Source organism: Aricia agestis, chromosome 2 (genome assembly GCF_905147365.1).
Source record: "Aricia agestis chromosome 2, ilAriAges1.1, whole genome shotgun sequence".
NCBI lineage: Eukaryota > Metazoa > Arthropoda > Insecta > Lepidoptera > Lycaenidae > Aricia > Aricia agestis.
This window is the reverse complement of record NC_056407.1, coordinates 8,661,806-8,680,382: the sequence shown is the minus strand read 5'-3', so window position 1 is coordinate 8,680,382 and position 18,577 is coordinate 8,661,806. Positions and strand designations below refer to the sequence as shown.

The window sequence follows — 18,577 nt, the reverse complement described above, 5'->3', positions numbered from 1 at the left end:
TTTGATAATTTAAGGTACTTTTGAGTTGTTAAATGCAACTAAGACTTATTACTTTTGTATTAATTTTCTCAAAACTGCATTTATGATAATTATAATAAAAATATAAGTTTTATTTTGTTTTTGTTTTTTCATTAAACTTGATCGTTTATTTTTAAAGCAAAGAGGTTCCGTAAATAAAAGCAAAGTTTTTGTAAGTAAATAATTTTATTAGGTATGTATTGAACTTTTAAATTTCTCTTATAATCTTCAATCAGACAAAAAGAAAAATTACAAAATTTGATGACTAGAACAATAATATTGATATTGTTGATATTAAGCAGATTAAAAACTTTTGCCATAACAAAAAGTTTTATATTTTATTTCATTAGCTATAATTCACAAATTCCTATTTTATTGTTTACAAAGTCGCCTAATTTTTATTTACTAGTAAAAATATGATAAAATGTAAACGTTTGTGCTAAGGTTAACATTGAAATAAACCAAGATCTTAGGTAAGCTCTAAAACGAACTCCAAAAACGCATTAAAAAGTAAATAAAATAATATTATAGGATAATTGCTTAAAAGTTAAAACACAATAATTATTGTACGTACACCCTCGTAGAAAATATTAAAAAATATGCCAAATAAAACAGAATATAGAAATGCAGATTTCATAATATTTTGTAAATTTAATGATAACATTTTAAAAAATTGGTGAATCATTTTCCCATAAAATTTTGCGAAGTCCTAAAAATGTATGTAAATTCTATAAAATTACTACTTAAATTTCGATGACTTTCAGTCATATTAACTACGGTAACTAACGTAATACTTAAGTAGCCTACACGAGTATTGATATAAATGCCCATTTATTAATGCAACTTATTATATTATAGACTAAATGCTAATATAGGATTACAGATTAGCAAAAAAAAATATGCAATGCAAAGTCGAAAAAAGAGCATAAGTGAGGGAGATAGAATAAAAATACATAATTCTTTGCATCTCCCCCATTAAAATAATAATTTTATATTATGTTCATATTTAAATGAATCATTATAAGCTCGTGAATGTTGCTTATTTATTGCCACTAGATTTATTTTAAATCAATATATATTTATTTGCATAACACAAGTTTAACCGTTAAAAGGTGTTAACAGCTGTAATTAGATAGTACAATATGCAGTTTTGTCGTTTTAATGACATGCAAATGATTTATGATTTATAAAACCTTACATACAAATATAAATTTAGTAAAATATTCGTATTTGGCTTGCTATCGATACAATTTACTCGTCTTAATTCAAATATTATTGCACAATGGTTGCCATGGTTTCTTAACCATGGCATTTGGTGGCTCCACATTTGCATATTACCATGGCAAAAATCTCACGATACTCGATGTTAATATGGCCTTAATGCCGTTGGTTTAGAGCATATTCATCTATGGTGTAAGGTTTTTTACATATATGTACATGTATCTCGAAAAAAATATGGAGCCACCATTACAAATAGTACGAGAGCCCACGACCAAAACCATGTCTCATAGCAATACGGCAAAAACCCTATAAAATCGTTAGATTGTATGATTCTGAACCCGACTAGGTGTGTAGTAACGGTCGAAAGTGTAGCAACTGCGTGGGAGGCAATTTCTGCTGTGTCAAAAAAAAAAGACAGTCGGTATTATAGCAATACGTCTGATAGTGAAAATGTACATAGATTTTATAATTGTATTACGAAAAAGTTTGTTTTCAGACATTTTGCGCGTAGCATATAGCCTGAGCGCATTTTTGAAAATGTCAACAAATTTAGCCGACCTGTATCATAGCAATACGGATAATTTTTTTTTTCAACTTTTCGTATTGTTGCCATGATTACCAATAACCTGTTTTCAGACACTTTAAGTGTAGCATATACTCCCAAAAACGAAAATAACGTTTCGAAGTCGCCTGGCCGACGCCTCTGTTAAATGTTTTTTTAAATTTACAGCCTTCATAGATATTCAAGAATCTCCCTTGTCTATTATATGTACTTTGACAGATGACAGATGTCATTACTTATTTTTTTTGTAAAAGTTACTCAAGTGTGCTTTAAATAAAACCAAAACTATCAAATCAATCAGTATTTAATTTCAACAGCCTCAGCGCTTGTTACGCTCCTGCCCCTTTCTTACTATTATACAGCTCACTCGCCAGCTGCTCTGAACGTTGGAACGACGCTCACTTAGTTGTCATACGTTGTGCGGTTGTGTATTTTGTAAAGAAACAACGATTGAGAAAGTGAAAAAATTTACCGAAGAGACGCTGAAAAAGTGCAAAGAAGTTTCCGAATATAGGAGTAAAAAACAGAGAGTAAGCAGGAAATCGATTTACTCGGAAATCGAGTTGCCACGTGGTATCGACACGGACATAGGATACCATTCGGCGTGCTACAAAAATTTCACGGCTGTGAGGATTCCGAAAGATTCAAATATTTCTCACGACAATGTCGTCAGTAATGTTTTTGATGACAGTGCATCGACATCCAGAGCGAGGTAAGAATGAAATATATATGCAATATATCTTTGAAGAGCGTTGGTATAAAGTGCGTCGTACACCACGTGGTCGCTGTATCGGTGAGCCTCGCACATTTGTGTGCCCGCATCGTACACAAGCCAACAATCGCCAAGAAATTGCATCTTATTTGTTATTTTAAATTAAGTTGATTTTATTTTCACGATAATATTTATTTTGGGGCATATTTAATATTCCGTATACTCGAAAAAGTCTCCCGCTTCTATTCTGTAACAGTACTTTATCAATTCTCATTTTCTCTGGTAGTAATAACAACTGGGGGGGGGGGGGGGTAAAGGCTATGTCGTTATGAAAAGAAGCATGTTTACGATATTTTTTTGACGACACAGTTTAATATATATTTATTTATGTAAAAAGTATGTAGTAAAAGGACATTTTAATCACATTTTATAATATTTTTATGAAGAAATATCCAGAAAATGAGCCACTTACTGTACATCTTTGCAGACACCTCAAAGAAATTGCGGTGTACAGCATAACTATCACCGGATCATCCGAAAAAAAATTGCAAGAAGATTCTATTACTTTATAAGTTTCTCGAGGTAATGCTGTCGATTTTTTAAAATTATTTTTTATTATTTTAATTCATTTTACAATAATGAAGGTTCCAATTTTCGAAATAAAAAATTTGAACTGAACTGCGAATAAAAATAGACTAACAATTGTGACTAAAAGTTTAAATAATTCAAAAAAAATAAAAACTTGACAGCGTTATCTCAATAAACTTATTGACTAATACAAACTTTTAGAATTTTTTTTCCCAGATCATCCAGTAATGAGTGACACAGTTCACCGCAATGTAACTTTTTTTGCGGCGTCTGAGAGATTGGCTGTCATTGAATCATTTCTGCACAATTGTTAATGAAAATTTCACACAATAGTCTTTAAATGTCCTTTTATTTTATACTAATCATTCAAAAAAATATATATGAACTGTGTCGTCAACAAAAAGTATTGAAAATATGCTTCTTTTATAGTGCATTACCCTTATCCCCTCCCCCTTCTTAAATTTTGTTTATCCAAATGCTCACAAATTCAAACGAACGAACCAATTATCAGAATGGATATTCAAAAAATTGTATACGTACACTCAATATTTATTTTCTAAATTTTTCTGTACTTCTGGACTTTTGTATATAATTTCTTCTTGTTCTTTATAGAATTTTTTTTCCTTGCGTGTCTAAATAAATGGGAATTAAAATATAATTGTAAGAACGAAATCCGATAATTAAATTAAACATCCCAATTTCGAATTTGTCACATTACAGTGAAGAACCTGAAGGTGATCGAGGAGCGGACGAGAGTACGACAGCGGACGACAGTGCGTTAGCGGACGACAGTACGGTAGCGGACGACAGTACGGTACCTGATGACAATGCGGTAACTGATGTTGCTGACAATACGGCAATTGATGATTCGACTGCCGATGAAAATACACACAGCTGTATTATTTGCGGAAAAAACAGGATATACGTGAAAAGACGCGCGGTATGTTTGATAAAAGCGACCAACACTTTCATCGAATTTATTAAGGCCGTGTCCACAGAGTACAACAACATCGAGATGCTGCGTAAAATCGAAACTCTCAAAGATGACAACTGCTTCTATCACAAACATTGCAAAACAAAGTTTGAATGGCACTGTAAGAATGATCTCGAGAAAAAAAACGAAAAAACTTGGCACAAAAAACGACAATGTCATACTGACGCGTACGACAAAATTTGCATACTTATTCGCGAACGCGTTGTTGAGAACAATGAATGTCTCTTTTATAATTTCATCTCAGAAAAGTACATCGAGTTCCTACACGAACAGTTTGACAACGTCTCCAACGTCGAAAAACCGGATTTTTTTTCGTCGCGTCATTTGGAAAAGAAGTTATTGGTAACGTTCAACAGTGAAATAAAAATCATTTTCTCGGACAACAAAAAGTATATCGCTCCATACGCTGGTCACATCGTCAGCAATCAAGAATTTTTCAAAAACATCGAAACGAGACAAGCGATATACAACATCGGGCAGATAATCAGACGAGAGATAATTAACGCGGACAAGACAAAATTACCGGAGGATATAACGGTGCAAGATCTCATTCGAGCTGAATGCGATTCTGTGCCACCGTTGCTATCGTATCTCTTGCAGTGTATCATTTGCGGTGATAGTAAAGGCGTAAGTCAATCTCGTCATGAATTAAAGAAATTCTCGCGCGACTTAAAAATGTTTTCCCTCGGTCAGGACATTATTTATGCAGCTACGAACGGCAATATTAAAACCTCGAAACATGTCACTCTGGGAATGGCGTTAAAGAGTCTCTCGAGCAGCAGGAAAATTGTCGACCTTGTCAACAAATACGGTCACTGCTGTAGCTACAATGTCATCGAAGAGCTAGAGACTGAGCTGACATTCACATCAACGCAACAGAACAAATTATGTCCCGAAGACATAATTCTCGCCGATAATTTGTGTACTGGAGTCGCGTTCGATAACTTCGATCGGTTCGTCGATACTCTCACTGGTAAAGACACTCTCCACGACACTGTCGGGATAATTTACCAAAATATACCTAGTGACGCAAATTTTACCGCTCCAACCGACGCTTCTGTACAAAGTGATGATACTGCAGCCGCTTCTACAGATGAAACGCCGCGACGTCGAAAAAGAAGAAGATGTTTCGACGCTATCGTTAACGATATCGTGCCTTACACGAAAAAACCAAAAATCGATTCCTACTTCTCAACTCCCAGTATCGGTCAAATCTCAATCAAACCTGAAGTTTTTCAGACGTGGAGGAACCTTGATCTTGCTTGGCTTTTTTCACACACACTGGACATTCCCGATACCCCTATGTGGACTGGGTTTAATAGCCTCATAACTGAAGACACCTCTGCTTTGCAGAAAGTATCGTATTTGACGCCTATCAATGCATCTCCTACAAATAATTCCGTAGTACACCTCACTTTGAAAATGGCTCAACAAATAGCTGAAGAATGCAGTTCGAAATACATGCAAGTAACGTACGATTTAGCTATTGCAAGAATTGCATTCGGAATTCAGTTCCAGGAAGCGCCGAAATTCGACAACGTTTTCATACATCTCGGCGGATTTCATATAATGATGTCATACTTCAAAGTTATCGGCTCTTTCATTGAGGATTGCGGTATTACCCATATTCTGGTGGACAGTGAAATTTTGGCGAATGGTTCATTGAAGGGTTTCATTTCAGGTACAAATTTCAATCGATGCAAAAGACTACATCCCCTTGTATCGCTCGCGTTTCAAAAACTGCATTTCAATACCTTCGTCGACCGTGAAAAAATTGTCATCGAGAAATCAATTGAAGATTATTTGTTTCAATTACAAAAGCAACGTTTAACGACGCCTACAATAGAACACGAAGCAACTCTCGAATTGCTCGAGAAGTATGACAACTTTACCGAACAAACATTGCGAGGAAAGCATGGACTAACTGCTCAGTTTTACACCGTTTACATCCGATTAGTGTCCTATTATGACATGCTGAACAAGAGTATCAGAACCGGAGATCTGAAAATGTATGTTTACATTCTTGCAAAAATCACAAACTTTTTCTTCGCGTTCAATCACCAAAATTATTCTCGTTGGCTGGTATATTATGTCAGCAAGCTGTGCAGGATCGATGAAACCCATCCAGGACTGCGTTTCTCATTAGAACAAGGATCATTCGGAGTACGAAGAACGGAGAAATCTTTTTCCAGAATACCTGTTGACCTGACTTTGGAACAAACGATTAACGGCGAAGCAGCTCGGAAGCTAATCGGAATAATTCACATGACAAATTCGGTGGCTGCAAGGCAACGTTGGGCAATAAATCACAGTGCTCGAGCTCGAATAATATCACATGTGCTGAAAACCGCTGGACTCGCCAAGAATCAGGATATCACCTCGGAACTGAAGAGTTCTCGCATTCGAAAGAGTCACCAACAAGTTGAGAAATTCACAAGGACTTTACAACAATACATGAATCCTTTCGACAATTCGTTAGACGCTGATAAGTTGTACAACATCACAACTGGAGAAGCTGCTGCACAAAATATCACTGACTTTCTGCTCAACGTCGAATCTCGAGGAGAAACTTTGCGCAATAATTTCATAACCGAGGTAGAAGAGAGACATGCACGTTTTAACGAACCAATAAAAAAGAATCCAGTCTTCACATTCAGCACGGTAAAGAAAAAGAAAAAAGTTGTACTCGGTGGCAAGGTTCAAGAATTGAGGCTACAAAGAGACTTATTTGGGCGGCTTTTAGCTTTGTCCTTAGAAAAAAAAATAAGTATCGAAAAAGTGTTGTGTTACCCGATAACCCCAATGCCGCTATCACTTTGTCACATGGACGGTACAATAAATAAAACCGACAAATCAGCATTGATGCGAGACCTTGAAAAAAAAATCGAGAGCACGGAGCCAGAGTCTACAGATGTTTTGATTATCGATGGGTTCTTTTTACTGCACACCTTAAAAGACATACCACGAACATTTGGAGATATCTCGAAAAAAATTTTGCACATTTTGTGCAAACATAATGTTGAGAGGATCGATCTGATATTCGACAGGTATTTCTGCCCGTCGATCAAGGACACGGAGCATGGATTGCGAAAAAACGTAAAATCGACCGATTTTCGAATCTCAGGACCGCAACAAGTTCGACCTTCCGATTTCGCTAAAGAATTGAAAAACATCAAATTCAAAGATGCTCTGGTCAAATTTATTATCAACAATTGGTCAGAACAAGACATGGCGCACATAATCGCAAACAAAATCATCAACATCAATCACGACATGTGTTATGAATATTCGGTGAAAGATGGTTTTGTTATCCAAACAATCAACGAAGATTTAACTTGCCAAGAACACGAAGAGGCAGATACGAAGATCGTTTACCATGTCTGCCAAATGAAACAACGGGGTAAAGTAACGATTCGATGTTCAGACACCGATATATTAATAATAATGCTCGGAAATATGGAATTTGTAGAAAGTGACGTCCAAATTTCTATGGATGTTGGTGTTGGCAATTCCCGGCGTTACATTGATGTTTCACGTTTATACGAGACATTGGGATCCACTCTGGCAAAATCTTTACCTGCTTTCCATGCAATGACCGGCTGCGATTATAATCCCGCGTTATATCACAAGGGTAAAAAAAGACCATTGACGATGCTGAAAAATTCGAAACGCTATCAAGAAGCTTTCGGTGATTTGGGCAGCTATACTTCTGATAGTGACAAGATATTCCCCGTTTTGGAAGAATTCACGTGCAGATTGTACAACGAAAAAAAAATTAATAACGTCGATTTAGCTCGACTCAACATTTTTTCGAAGACATATAAAATTAAAAACGACGAGGCTTCGACAACTCTGAATCTCCAGTTATCCAATTACGACGCCTGCAATCTGCCACCATGCAAAACGGAATTGGAGAAACATTTATTACGAACAAAATATATTGCACAAGTCTGGAGCAACGCTCATACCAAAACGCCAACCGAACTGAACCCTGCAGATTGCGGATGGTATGAAGACGAGGGACGATTTCAGTTTTCGTGGTTCTCTGGCAACCAACTACCTGAGTTGAGCGACGTTATTTTGGACGACAAACCATCATCCACAACAGGTACAGTTTACATGGCTTTTGCTGTTAATTTCATAAATAAGTTCGTGATTTTCACTAACGATGTTTATTTTACAGAAGAGGACGTTGAAGATCTCCCGAGCGACGTCGAGAGTGATTTCGAAGACGACGATTCCGAATCCGACAGCGATTGAATACAAGAATATTTTGTAACTTTCAATAAACCGTTTTTTTTTCAACTTCATCCCAGTTTCCTTTTGTGCGATTTATTTCAGTCCTTCAACTTCAATGTTAAGGTTTCGGGTAAATTCTTTGTTAATTATCATCTAATAAATTCAGGGTCGCAACGTATTCATTGGTTTGTAACAGAAAATTCAAGATGCCTCAATACGATTTTTAAATGATATCTGAGTATCGAAAAGTTGTCTGATAGAGAAGGTGCTACACTTAATTTGTCTGATATAAATTTTTTGCACATGTGGACAACTTATTTTATCATGTCCAACAATTTTCAGACATATTGCTATGATACCGATCGGTAAAATTTGTTAACATTTTCAAAACGGTCTCAAAATTTAATGCGTTCACATTTCCGTCTGAAAATTTTTTTGTTCGCATCAAATAACCAAAATTTACTAATAAAAAAGATTTTCAGACGTATTGCTATGAGACATTTTTTTTGTCTCATTTTTAATTTTTTTAAGTGATTTTACGGGTTTGCGCTACACCACTAACGTCTGAAAAATATGTTTTCGGTATCTCAGAACTATCATTCAACTACAGTCTGCAAATCAGACATATTGCTATGATGCAGTTCGGTAAAATTCTTTGACAATTTTGAAAATTCGGTCAGATCAAACGCTACGCGGAAAATGTCTGATATTGGTATTTTCGAGTTCAGGATAATCGTATCTATCGATTTGATGCAGTTTTGGCCGTATTGCTATGAGACAAAAATTTTGGTCGTGGGCTCTCGTACTAAAAGATACATTGCAGATTGCGCGTCTAACACTTTTATAAAGCTTCATAATTATAAGTTGTCTAGCGTTGTATAATAATTTACGAATTCAAAAATATTTATGAATAATTTAACGTCCACGTACCAAAACAAATGTGCGTTTTAAAACATTTTTAAATATAGCACGTTCATAAATCATAACCAAACCGTCACAAAGCAAAAAAATAACATTTTCAAATTGTTAGATACCAACTTCATCGACTCATTGCCATTGCAATGGCAGCCAAGTACTTGGTAAATGTACTACATTTATTACGGACTAATCCCTTATGAAACCCGAAAGTTTGCGTATGAATAAAAAAAAAAACAAATCCGTACCTGACTCATGGGATAAAAAATTGGTTGCTGGTGAAGATTGATTGGGACTTGGGACATTTTCTTAAACGTCATCCTACAATTTCTATAAGAACTCATCAAGCTACTTGTTTATCTCGAGCCATCTTTCTTTCTTTGACAACTTGAAAACCGTTTATCGTCGCCAAAATCTGAGTCCTTGTCAAAGTCAAAAGTCAAAGTCAAAAATTTTTATTCAGAATACTCTGACGCTGGCGACTCCTAAATGGGGAGGCTTACGCCAAAAGAAGAAGAAGAAGTTTTCTTCAAACATTTTCCGAACGTTGTTGCTACTGGGGCCTACCACCGGTTCGGGAACTAACCCGGCGAGAAGAAACGGCGTAAGAAACTCGCACGGGGTCATCTTTTACCAAAAAGATGGAAAATTACAATGTCATTATGACTAAATAAAAAATAAAAAACTAAATACAACCAGTGTACAATATTACAATAAAATAATATACAGAAACAGCTCTGCAGGGGGCGACCTTATTCCCACGGTGTACTATCATTCATAAAATCAGTAATCTAATAAAAAAATAAAGTCAGTTGTGATATATATAGTGACTGACAACGGTACCTTTACCTAACAAAGTGATAGCTCGTCGAGGAAGAACGTGGGAAAATGACTTCCGCTGAACGAGGTACGCTGGTGACGGTCGCGGTTGCTATCTCAGCTCTTGGTGACATGGTTACTCCATTCTTGTTTTTCCACGAGTTCACTATAAAGAACACTTCATCAGAGGTGGACCAGTGGGCTCAGATGGCGATGCTAATCCTTCTGGGTGGATGAAAGAAGACAATTTTCGAAAGTTTGCCAGACACTTCGTAAAATACGCCAAACCTAGTAAAGAAACCCCGGCTTTATTACTCCTCGATAACCATGACTGGCATTTGTCTATAGAAGTGCTTGATTATTTCAAAGAAAATAGGGTTACAATTTCATCATTTCCTCCCCACTGCAGCCATAAGCAGCCTCTAGAGTCTAGATAGAACAGTTTATGGGCCACTAAAGAAGTATTACAATCAAGCAAGCGATAATTGGTTAGTAAGTCATCCGGGAAAGATTATAACAATAATTTATGACATACCCGAGCTCGTAAAAACGTCATTGCCATTAGCAGCTACAACAGATAATATTCAATCTGGATTCCGTATGACTGGGATATCACCACTCAATGGAAATATATTTCCTGAATCAGAGTTTAACGGGTCATATGTGACTGACAGGCCAGCACCGGATGTGTTTCCTGCCCTAACTTCAGCATCGGTAACTGAAAGTGCTTCACCATCACATGCCGGATGCCCTAAGCAACCAAACTTATCCATGTACTTTATTTTTTCCTATCCAAGATGATGCTATTTCTCTTAGGACTGTAACACCATCGACTTCAAATGCGTTTTTCGAGGTGCCTTCTACTTCTGATGCCCTTTTAATAACCAATTCAGATCACGGATTCAAAACGCCTGAGAAAAGTCCAGTAACTGAAGAAAGAAATTTGGATATGCCAAACAGATCGTTTACTTCACCTGAAGAAATTAAACCCTTTCCGAAAGCTGGACCACGTTTAGAAAATAAAAGAAATATCCGAAAAAGAAAGAGCACTATTTACACAGACACACCAAAAAAATAAAAACTTATGCAACTTAAGGCAAAACAACAATCTAGTAAGACGCTGACCAAGAAGACGAAAAAGCATAACATAATGATTAAAGTGATTGTTGCCACTTTTTTCTAAAGCTTAACAGTATATCTATTAACTGAACTCGTTTTAAATTAATATACTCTAACGGCCATTCCGAATATTTGATCTATCTCTGGTTTTGCCCTACTAGAGATAGAAATAGCTCACAATTGACATAAAATATATGTCTCTAGTCTAATGTGAGCTATTCCTATCTCTCTAGTAGGGCAAAACCAGAGATAGATCAAATATTGGGAACGGCCGTAAGCCTCTAAGGAAATTAGAATAGATAGCTTTAAGCTAAAATTTGCTCATCCAGTCCTGGTCTCCCCTATTCCCTAAAGACGTTAGGAGCTGCAGAAGACGAGAGAACCCGGGCAAAATTAAAAATGACAATCAAAAGAGTCAAAAGAACTCTGGGAAAAACTACAACAGTTATTTTTCATAAGAATAAGTCTATTACGAAATCATATTTCGATAAGACCGGAAAGCTGCAATTCAATGACGTCCTACGTGGCACAAATTATTATCGATACAGCTCAAAAATTAAGGCTTTCGAAATAAATGACCAGTGGACAGGTAGGTACATTGTTATTTGCAGAATTGCCAGAACGGTTTTCATCGATGATCGTGGCTAATGGGCATTTAGGTAAAAGCTCGGCTTTTAGCTAGTTATCTAGCTAAAAGCCGAGCTTTGTGAGGGCTCGCGTCGTTTTTCTGCGTATAATCTTTAAGGCAGTTTTTTTCAATATATTTTAATAGTAACCTAACCTTGATATCACATCTACATATTAAAATAAAAATTACTATGCTAAAGCACAAATGAATAGGCGTGATAGTTTTTCCGTAAAGTGTACCACAAAAGTGGTCAGGTTGTGGGATAAACTAGGCCTCGCTTCGCTCGCTCTGATAAAGGCTGATCCCATCAAAACTAAATTGTTCGACATGGAGTCAACTGAAGAACACGATGAAGTGAGCGGCGCTTTTACAGCTTGTTTTGTATGCAATTAAGAACATTGCAACTAGCAATTTACACCGCCATTTGAAAGATAATCATAGATTGAAAGATACTCAACAGAAGTCAAAGGTTGCGCATATCGAGACATTTTTCTCCGTACAAAGGTACCTCCGTACCAGGTAAACAAACTGACGACAGCATAATAGAAAGGACAAGTCGCTGCTGCTTGCTCGCGATCTTGCATTATGGTTTGCAAGGTCCCTTATACCATTTGACAGCGTAGATGATAAAGCCATGAAGGAGTTTTTTAAGAAATACAATATAGTTATTTCTGATGCTGACTTGCCGTCTCGGCAAAATATAGCGCGGGGAGGGCTTGAAGACGTTTACGAAAGCATGGTGGCCTACGTAAAAACCATTATTCATAAGCAGAAGTTTGGGTTTGGGGCTTTAACTGCCGATCTTTGGAAATACCGATACAGACGACGGAATTTTATAACTTGTACCATCGAGGAAGTTGATTCCTATGCAATTGACAGACCAACGTTATTTGGTCGAATATGTCAATTCAATGTTAATTGTGATCTGTCAATTGAGTTTGACGTAACGCAACCAAACTACTTAGGTCCCCGATTTGCATAGGAATCAACTTCTCTGATAGTACATATCACTTTATTACTGAAGAAATGGAATAAAAAAATTACATTGGCTACCAAACAAGTAACTGGAAAACATACAGGTGAAACAATAAAAGATGAAATTCAAGAAATTTTACAAGAATTTCTAATTGAAGAATCAAAATATGTTGTGTTTGTGATAGACGCAGGTAGCAACATGAAAAGGGTTTCCAATTTGCTAGAAGCAAAAAAACACCTTTGTCGGTAACGGTTGCCGGCATTTAAGAAACAGAGGAGGTAAATGTTCTTATCAACAAGGGCAAAAAAATTGTAAAACATGTACGATACAGAACACCACAACTTGAAGCTGCTGCTAGTAGAGAACAACGTGATTTGCTTTTAATGATTAATGAAATTGGAGAATTGAAAGTTCAGACGAAACGATTCCATCAGGTGAATTTAGTGATGAAAGAAATCCTCTGGAGCAGCATACGGACACGATTTCTGCACCGTTAACAATTAAAACGAGCACACCAACTAGACGGCATAGCATTCTTATGCTGCTGTCAAGTTTAAACCATAAAGCGAATCGCCAGCCTATTAATGTGACGTTATAGTTACCAACTCAAAGAATACGAACACAAGCTCATAGCTGATTTAATAACATTTTTAGAAAAATTATATTCTACCATTATTATGACAAATATATTTCATTTCAATTGTGTTAGTTACGCTAAAACTCTAAAACGGCTAATTTTAGTCTTACAATATTCGTAGAAGTCCAGGGAAGGTTTTAAAGTGACACGAAGTTCACCGGGACAACTAGTTTCATATAAAAATTCTGTTCACTTCACTAACAGTTTGTTGTACTTTCAGCAAAAAAGCGTAACTCTGACGAAAGAAGAAGTAAAACTACTGGTAGATTTAGTTGAAGACAACCCTGTGCTTTTGAGTAAAGTCACCAATGCGAGTAACAACCAGCTCAAGGAAGCAGTTTAAAATAACCAACACATTTAATTCCCTGGTAGCTTGCCTCAGAAAAGAAAACCAGAGCAGCTCAGGCCAAAATGGGAGAATTTGAAAAAAGCTGCCCATAAAAGAAGCACTAAAATAAGGATGAATAACCTTAAGGTCCTTAGTATATTTAATTCAAATATTCCATTTCCATTGCACTTTATTCATTCATATCTAAACATCAATTACAACTCTTATGATTTGCCTATAAATTTCTGTGTAAAATTTTACAGACTGGTGGTGGAAAACCAGAGTTCATTCCACCAGATGATGCACTGGAAAACGTCTCAGCAATTTTAGGCCCAACGTGTGACGGCTACAGTGTGCAGTTTGGAGGTGACGCTGAGGTGGAGGTTACAGAATGTGTCGAGGAGAAGGAATTGGTGGTGGATCCTGATCCAATTGTGGTTCCATTTCTAGACACAGAAAAACCTGTCACAGAAAGTACTGCAGTCACAGAAACGTTTTCCCCCTTGCGCACCCCACAAAATAAAAAAATCTTAGTAACCTACTAGATCTATCTATAGTCTATTCCGATAGACCCACGGAAAATGTATAGGTGGTTCCAGATACTTCTTGTTGTTTGTCGACGGCTGTGTTTGTTTATTTTCTAAAACACAATAATGTGGCATTGAAGTGTTAAAAGGAATTCAAAGCTCAAGTGGAAAATCAAACTAAGAAGACATGCAATTAAAGTATTAAGGAGTGACAATGAGCTAGAGCAGTGTTTCCCAATTAGTGGTACGCGTACCCCCAGGGGTACGTGAAGTTGCATCAAGGGGTACGTGCGGCTATCAGTAAAAACAAGAACAATTTCCAAAATATTATTTTATTACGATTGACATCGTAAAAGCACGGAACACCGAGCACTATGACCGACCGTGCGCTATCCGCCTTACCCCGCCGCCCGCGCCTCTCGTATATTGCGTCATTCGGCCGCCCCCGCCACCCGTTCCCGCTTCCCGGCTCTTGAGTCCCGCCAGTTCGGCTTTTGTCGAGAGCCGTGTGACAGTGTCTTGTTTTGATTGTAAATTAAGTTACAGCGTCGCGTTACCTCATCCTAATAAACTTTGGAAAAAGGTAAAATAATATTTTAAAACTACTTTTAAACTTAAACTTTCATTATAAATTGCGATAGAACGTATTGTACTGATGTTTACTTAGTTTGTTTTTCTCATAATTTAAAAACTTCAAATAATAATAGTATAAAGTACATGAGTTGCTTCAGTTTAACACTTGTTCACGGTTACTGTTTCGTAAGCTTTGTAATTTAAAAATATGTAAGCCGGCTTATTAAGTCCAGTTGTATTTCAGATGGAAAAGTGGCTGATAAGTCGCCAAAAGGCTGCCGAGGTGTCAGGCAATACTGAACAGCCACCTGATAATGATGTATCAGCCTCTACCAGTGCTCCGACACAAGAAAAAAGAAAACTAGATAACAAGGAATCGTCTCACAAAAAAAGGAAATATGATGATAGTTATATTCAGTTTGGTTTTACAAGCTCTGGAGACCCTGATTCTCCGATGCCATAATGTGTCGTTTGTGCAGAAACGCTGTCAAATCATTCGCTCAAGCCGTCTTTACTACGTCGACATTTAGAAACTAAACATGCTAATTTGAAAGACCATTCTGTATCCTTCTTTCAACATAAATTGAAAGATCTCAAACAAAGACAAAAATCTATTGCGGCGCTCTCCCAAAACACGAATGACAACGCTCTGCAAGCCTCTTTTAGAGTGAGTTATTTAATAGCTAAGCAAGCGAAACCTCACACTATTGGGGAGAACCTTATATTGCCTGCAGCAAAAGAGATAGTGAAATGTATGTTTGGAGAAAAAATGGCACGAGAACTTGATGTTATTCCTATGTCAAATAACACTGTCTCTCGTCGTATTGCAAACATGTCAGAGAATCTGAAAACCCATCAAATTAAACGGATTTTAGAAAGCGATTACTTTGCCGTACAACTTGATGAATCCACAGACATAACAAACTTGGCTCAACTTTTAACGTACGTTCGTTATGTTCATTCCAAAAAGTTTAATGAAGAATTCCTGTTTTGTCGTACCCTTTCGATTCGCACCACCGGGGAGGACATATTTCATATGGTCGACAGCTTTGTAAAAGAAAACCAATTGGATTGGTCAAAATGTGTAGGGATATGTACTGATGGTGCCAGAGCAATGACTGGTCGTTTTTCAGGACTTGTAAAGCGGATACAAGATATAGCCCCAGAAGCAAAATGGACGCATTGTGGAATTCATCGAGAGGCACTAGCTTGTAAAAAAATTCCAGCCAGCTTAGATATTACGCTCAAAAATGCTGTAAAAATTGTTAATTTAATCAAGGCCCGTGCCACAAACTCTAGAATTTTTGCAGCTATTTGCAAAGAGCTGGGCAGTGAACACGAGACCCTGTTGTTACATACTGAAGTGCGTTGGCTGTCCAGAGGAAGAGTTGTTTCGAGAATATTTGAGTTAAGACATGAAATTGAATTATTTTTGGTCGAGCAGGGACACGATGAGTATAAACAGATGCTGACTGACTCTTTGTGGGTGCAAAAATTGGCTTACTTGTCAGATATCTTCACAAAATTAAATGACTTGAATTTAGGACTGCAAGGCCGTGATACAACCATATTTACTATGCAGGAGAAAGTTGAGTCCACTATAAAAAAACTATCCCTCTGGACATCTTTGATTGACAAGTGTAAATATGACCAGTTTCCGAATCTTAAACTTTTTTTGGATACAACTTCTTCGACAGTAAATGAAGATTTAAAATCGGACATAAAATGCCACTTGCAAAATCTGTCGGCGGCTTTACGCAGTTACTTCCCAGAAATATCGCCACAATGGAACTGGGTAAACAATCCTTTCGCGAACCATTCCGTCGACCACCTACCCATCTCTGATCAAGAGGAATTAATAGACATCTCATGCAACAGCAGACTCAAGAGTTGTTTTGCAGAGCAATCACTGGGTGACTTTTGGGCTAATTTAAAAGATATTTATCATATCAGCGAATCAGCAATAAAATATTTACTGCCATTTTGCACAACCTACCTTTGCGAAAGTGGATTTTCGGCTATGACGAACTTAAAAACTAAACATCGTCACAGACTTCAACTTGAAGACGATTTGAGACTGAAGCTGACTGAAGGACAACCAGATTTTCAAGAGCTGTGCAAAGAAAAACGTGCACATTTGTCACATTAGCGTCTTCGTCATCGCCAATACATCACGTTTTATTGATTTTCACTATTGTACTGTAATTTGAAATGAAAAAATTAAATGTTATTTAAACTGACTTATTTTTTTAGTTATAAGGGGTACGCAGGTTTGAGATCTTTTTTGAAGTGGTACGTAGCAAAAAATAATTGGGAACCACTGAGCTAGAGTACTGCGATAAAGAGTTCGACAACTACTTAATAAGTACTAGTGTAATACATGAAAAAACATATACACGACAAGAAAATGGTTTGTGAGAGCGATTTTATCTCACAATTGTCGAAAAGGCAAGATATTCAAAAGGAAAGGCTCTTCGATGTCAACCTAGGAAAGGAAATTTGGGATGAGGCCACCAACACTGCAGTGTATCTACATACTACAGATTCGAAGCGTGACTGCAGCATTGGGAGATAGAATACCATAATATGAAGTATAGTCTGGCTGCAAACCTGACATAAATCACATCAGAATCTTCGGTAGCACTGCAATTGTATCTGTAGCTAAAGAGAAACGCAAGAGAAATGGGACAAGAAGCCAGAAAAATGTATTTTCATTGCATATCCGGAAAACATAAAGGGATACAGAATATACGACCCTGCAGCAGCTGTACGCTGGACCGACCGGGGCTATTATATTGAACGAGGTGTCCTATATCGATGTGATCCGGATGGAGTGTCCGGGGCATCACAACGTGTGGTTCCAGAATCTTTGAAGGCTTAGCGCATGATGCGCCCACTCCTGGACACTTAGATTTGGAGCGAACGTTGCGCAAAATTAAAAAAAAATATTATTTCAAACATATGAGGACATATTATTATGTAGCTCAATACCTTAAATCTCACAGAATTGTGCCAAAAGTATAAAGAGACTTTTATCGTCAAGGATGCGCATTGCGCATGGAGTGGTTCGAGGTAAATACAATGCCATTGCGTATTGCGAACATGCGTCAATCTGACAACGATACCACCGTATGATAGGAAAGCTGCATAAGAGCCCGTGATTAAACCTACGTCATCCTGGCACTTCTTATTTATGAGAAGTAAACGATTCTTCCTTACTCGTTCTAAAACTGAAAATATTTTTGTACAAGGTGAAGAGACCTACCAAAGAAAAAAACTAAAAAAAAATAATAAACCAAAGTCAAAGATGTGACCGATTTACTGCAAAATTTCTCCATTCGGAATTACGGTCCAGAAAGGGAAAATTTATCTGAACTAAAATACTATGTCGACTAAATGTCGACATAAAAAATCATCCTCGCAAGTCGCATACCATGTACAGCTGATAATGTTATTCATAGTGATCTATGTGAAGATGGTTTCGAAGATAGGACTGCACATATTTAATAAAAAAAACTGTTGTACACAGTTCAGAGGACCCAGCTCAACCAGCTCATCATCAGTAAAGCCGAGCGGTTTGCCGACGGGGGATCGCAGACTAGCTACGCGTCTCACCGCATTCGGGTCGATGAGAGACAAGAACCTATAGCTTCAACGCCGTACCGCTTGTCACAAGGTAAACGTGAATTACTAAATAACGAGCTGGAGAAGCTGCTAGAAG

At 37.1% G+C, this 18,577-nt stretch overlaps 2 protein-coding genes across 2 annotated transcripts; both read left to right on the top strand.

The window, feature by feature from the left end:
• Positions 1-85: 85 nt before the first annotated feature.
• On the top strand, positions 86-17,090 carry LOC121736547 (zinc finger BED domain-containing protein 5-like). Its single transcript, XM_042127827.1, has 2 exons — positions 86-106; positions 14,998-17,090. The coding sequence occupies exon 2, from the start codon at positions 15,611-15,613 to the stop codon at positions 17,003-17,005; it is 1,395 nt and encodes a 464-aa protein (XP_041983761.1). The 5' UTR covers positions 86-106; positions 14,998-15,610; the 3' UTR covers positions 17,006-17,090.
• LOC121736526 lies at positions 4,407-8,647 on the top strand. Its single transcript, XM_042127778.1, has 2 exons — positions 4,407-8,203; positions 8,279-8,647. Exons 1-2 carry the CDS (start codon positions 4,771-4,773, stop codon positions 8,353-8,355), a joined length of 3,510 nt encoding a protein of 1,169 aa, XP_041983712.1. The 5' UTR covers positions 4,407-4,770; the 3' UTR covers positions 8,356-8,647.
• Positions 17,091-18,577: the final 1,487 nt, after the last annotated feature.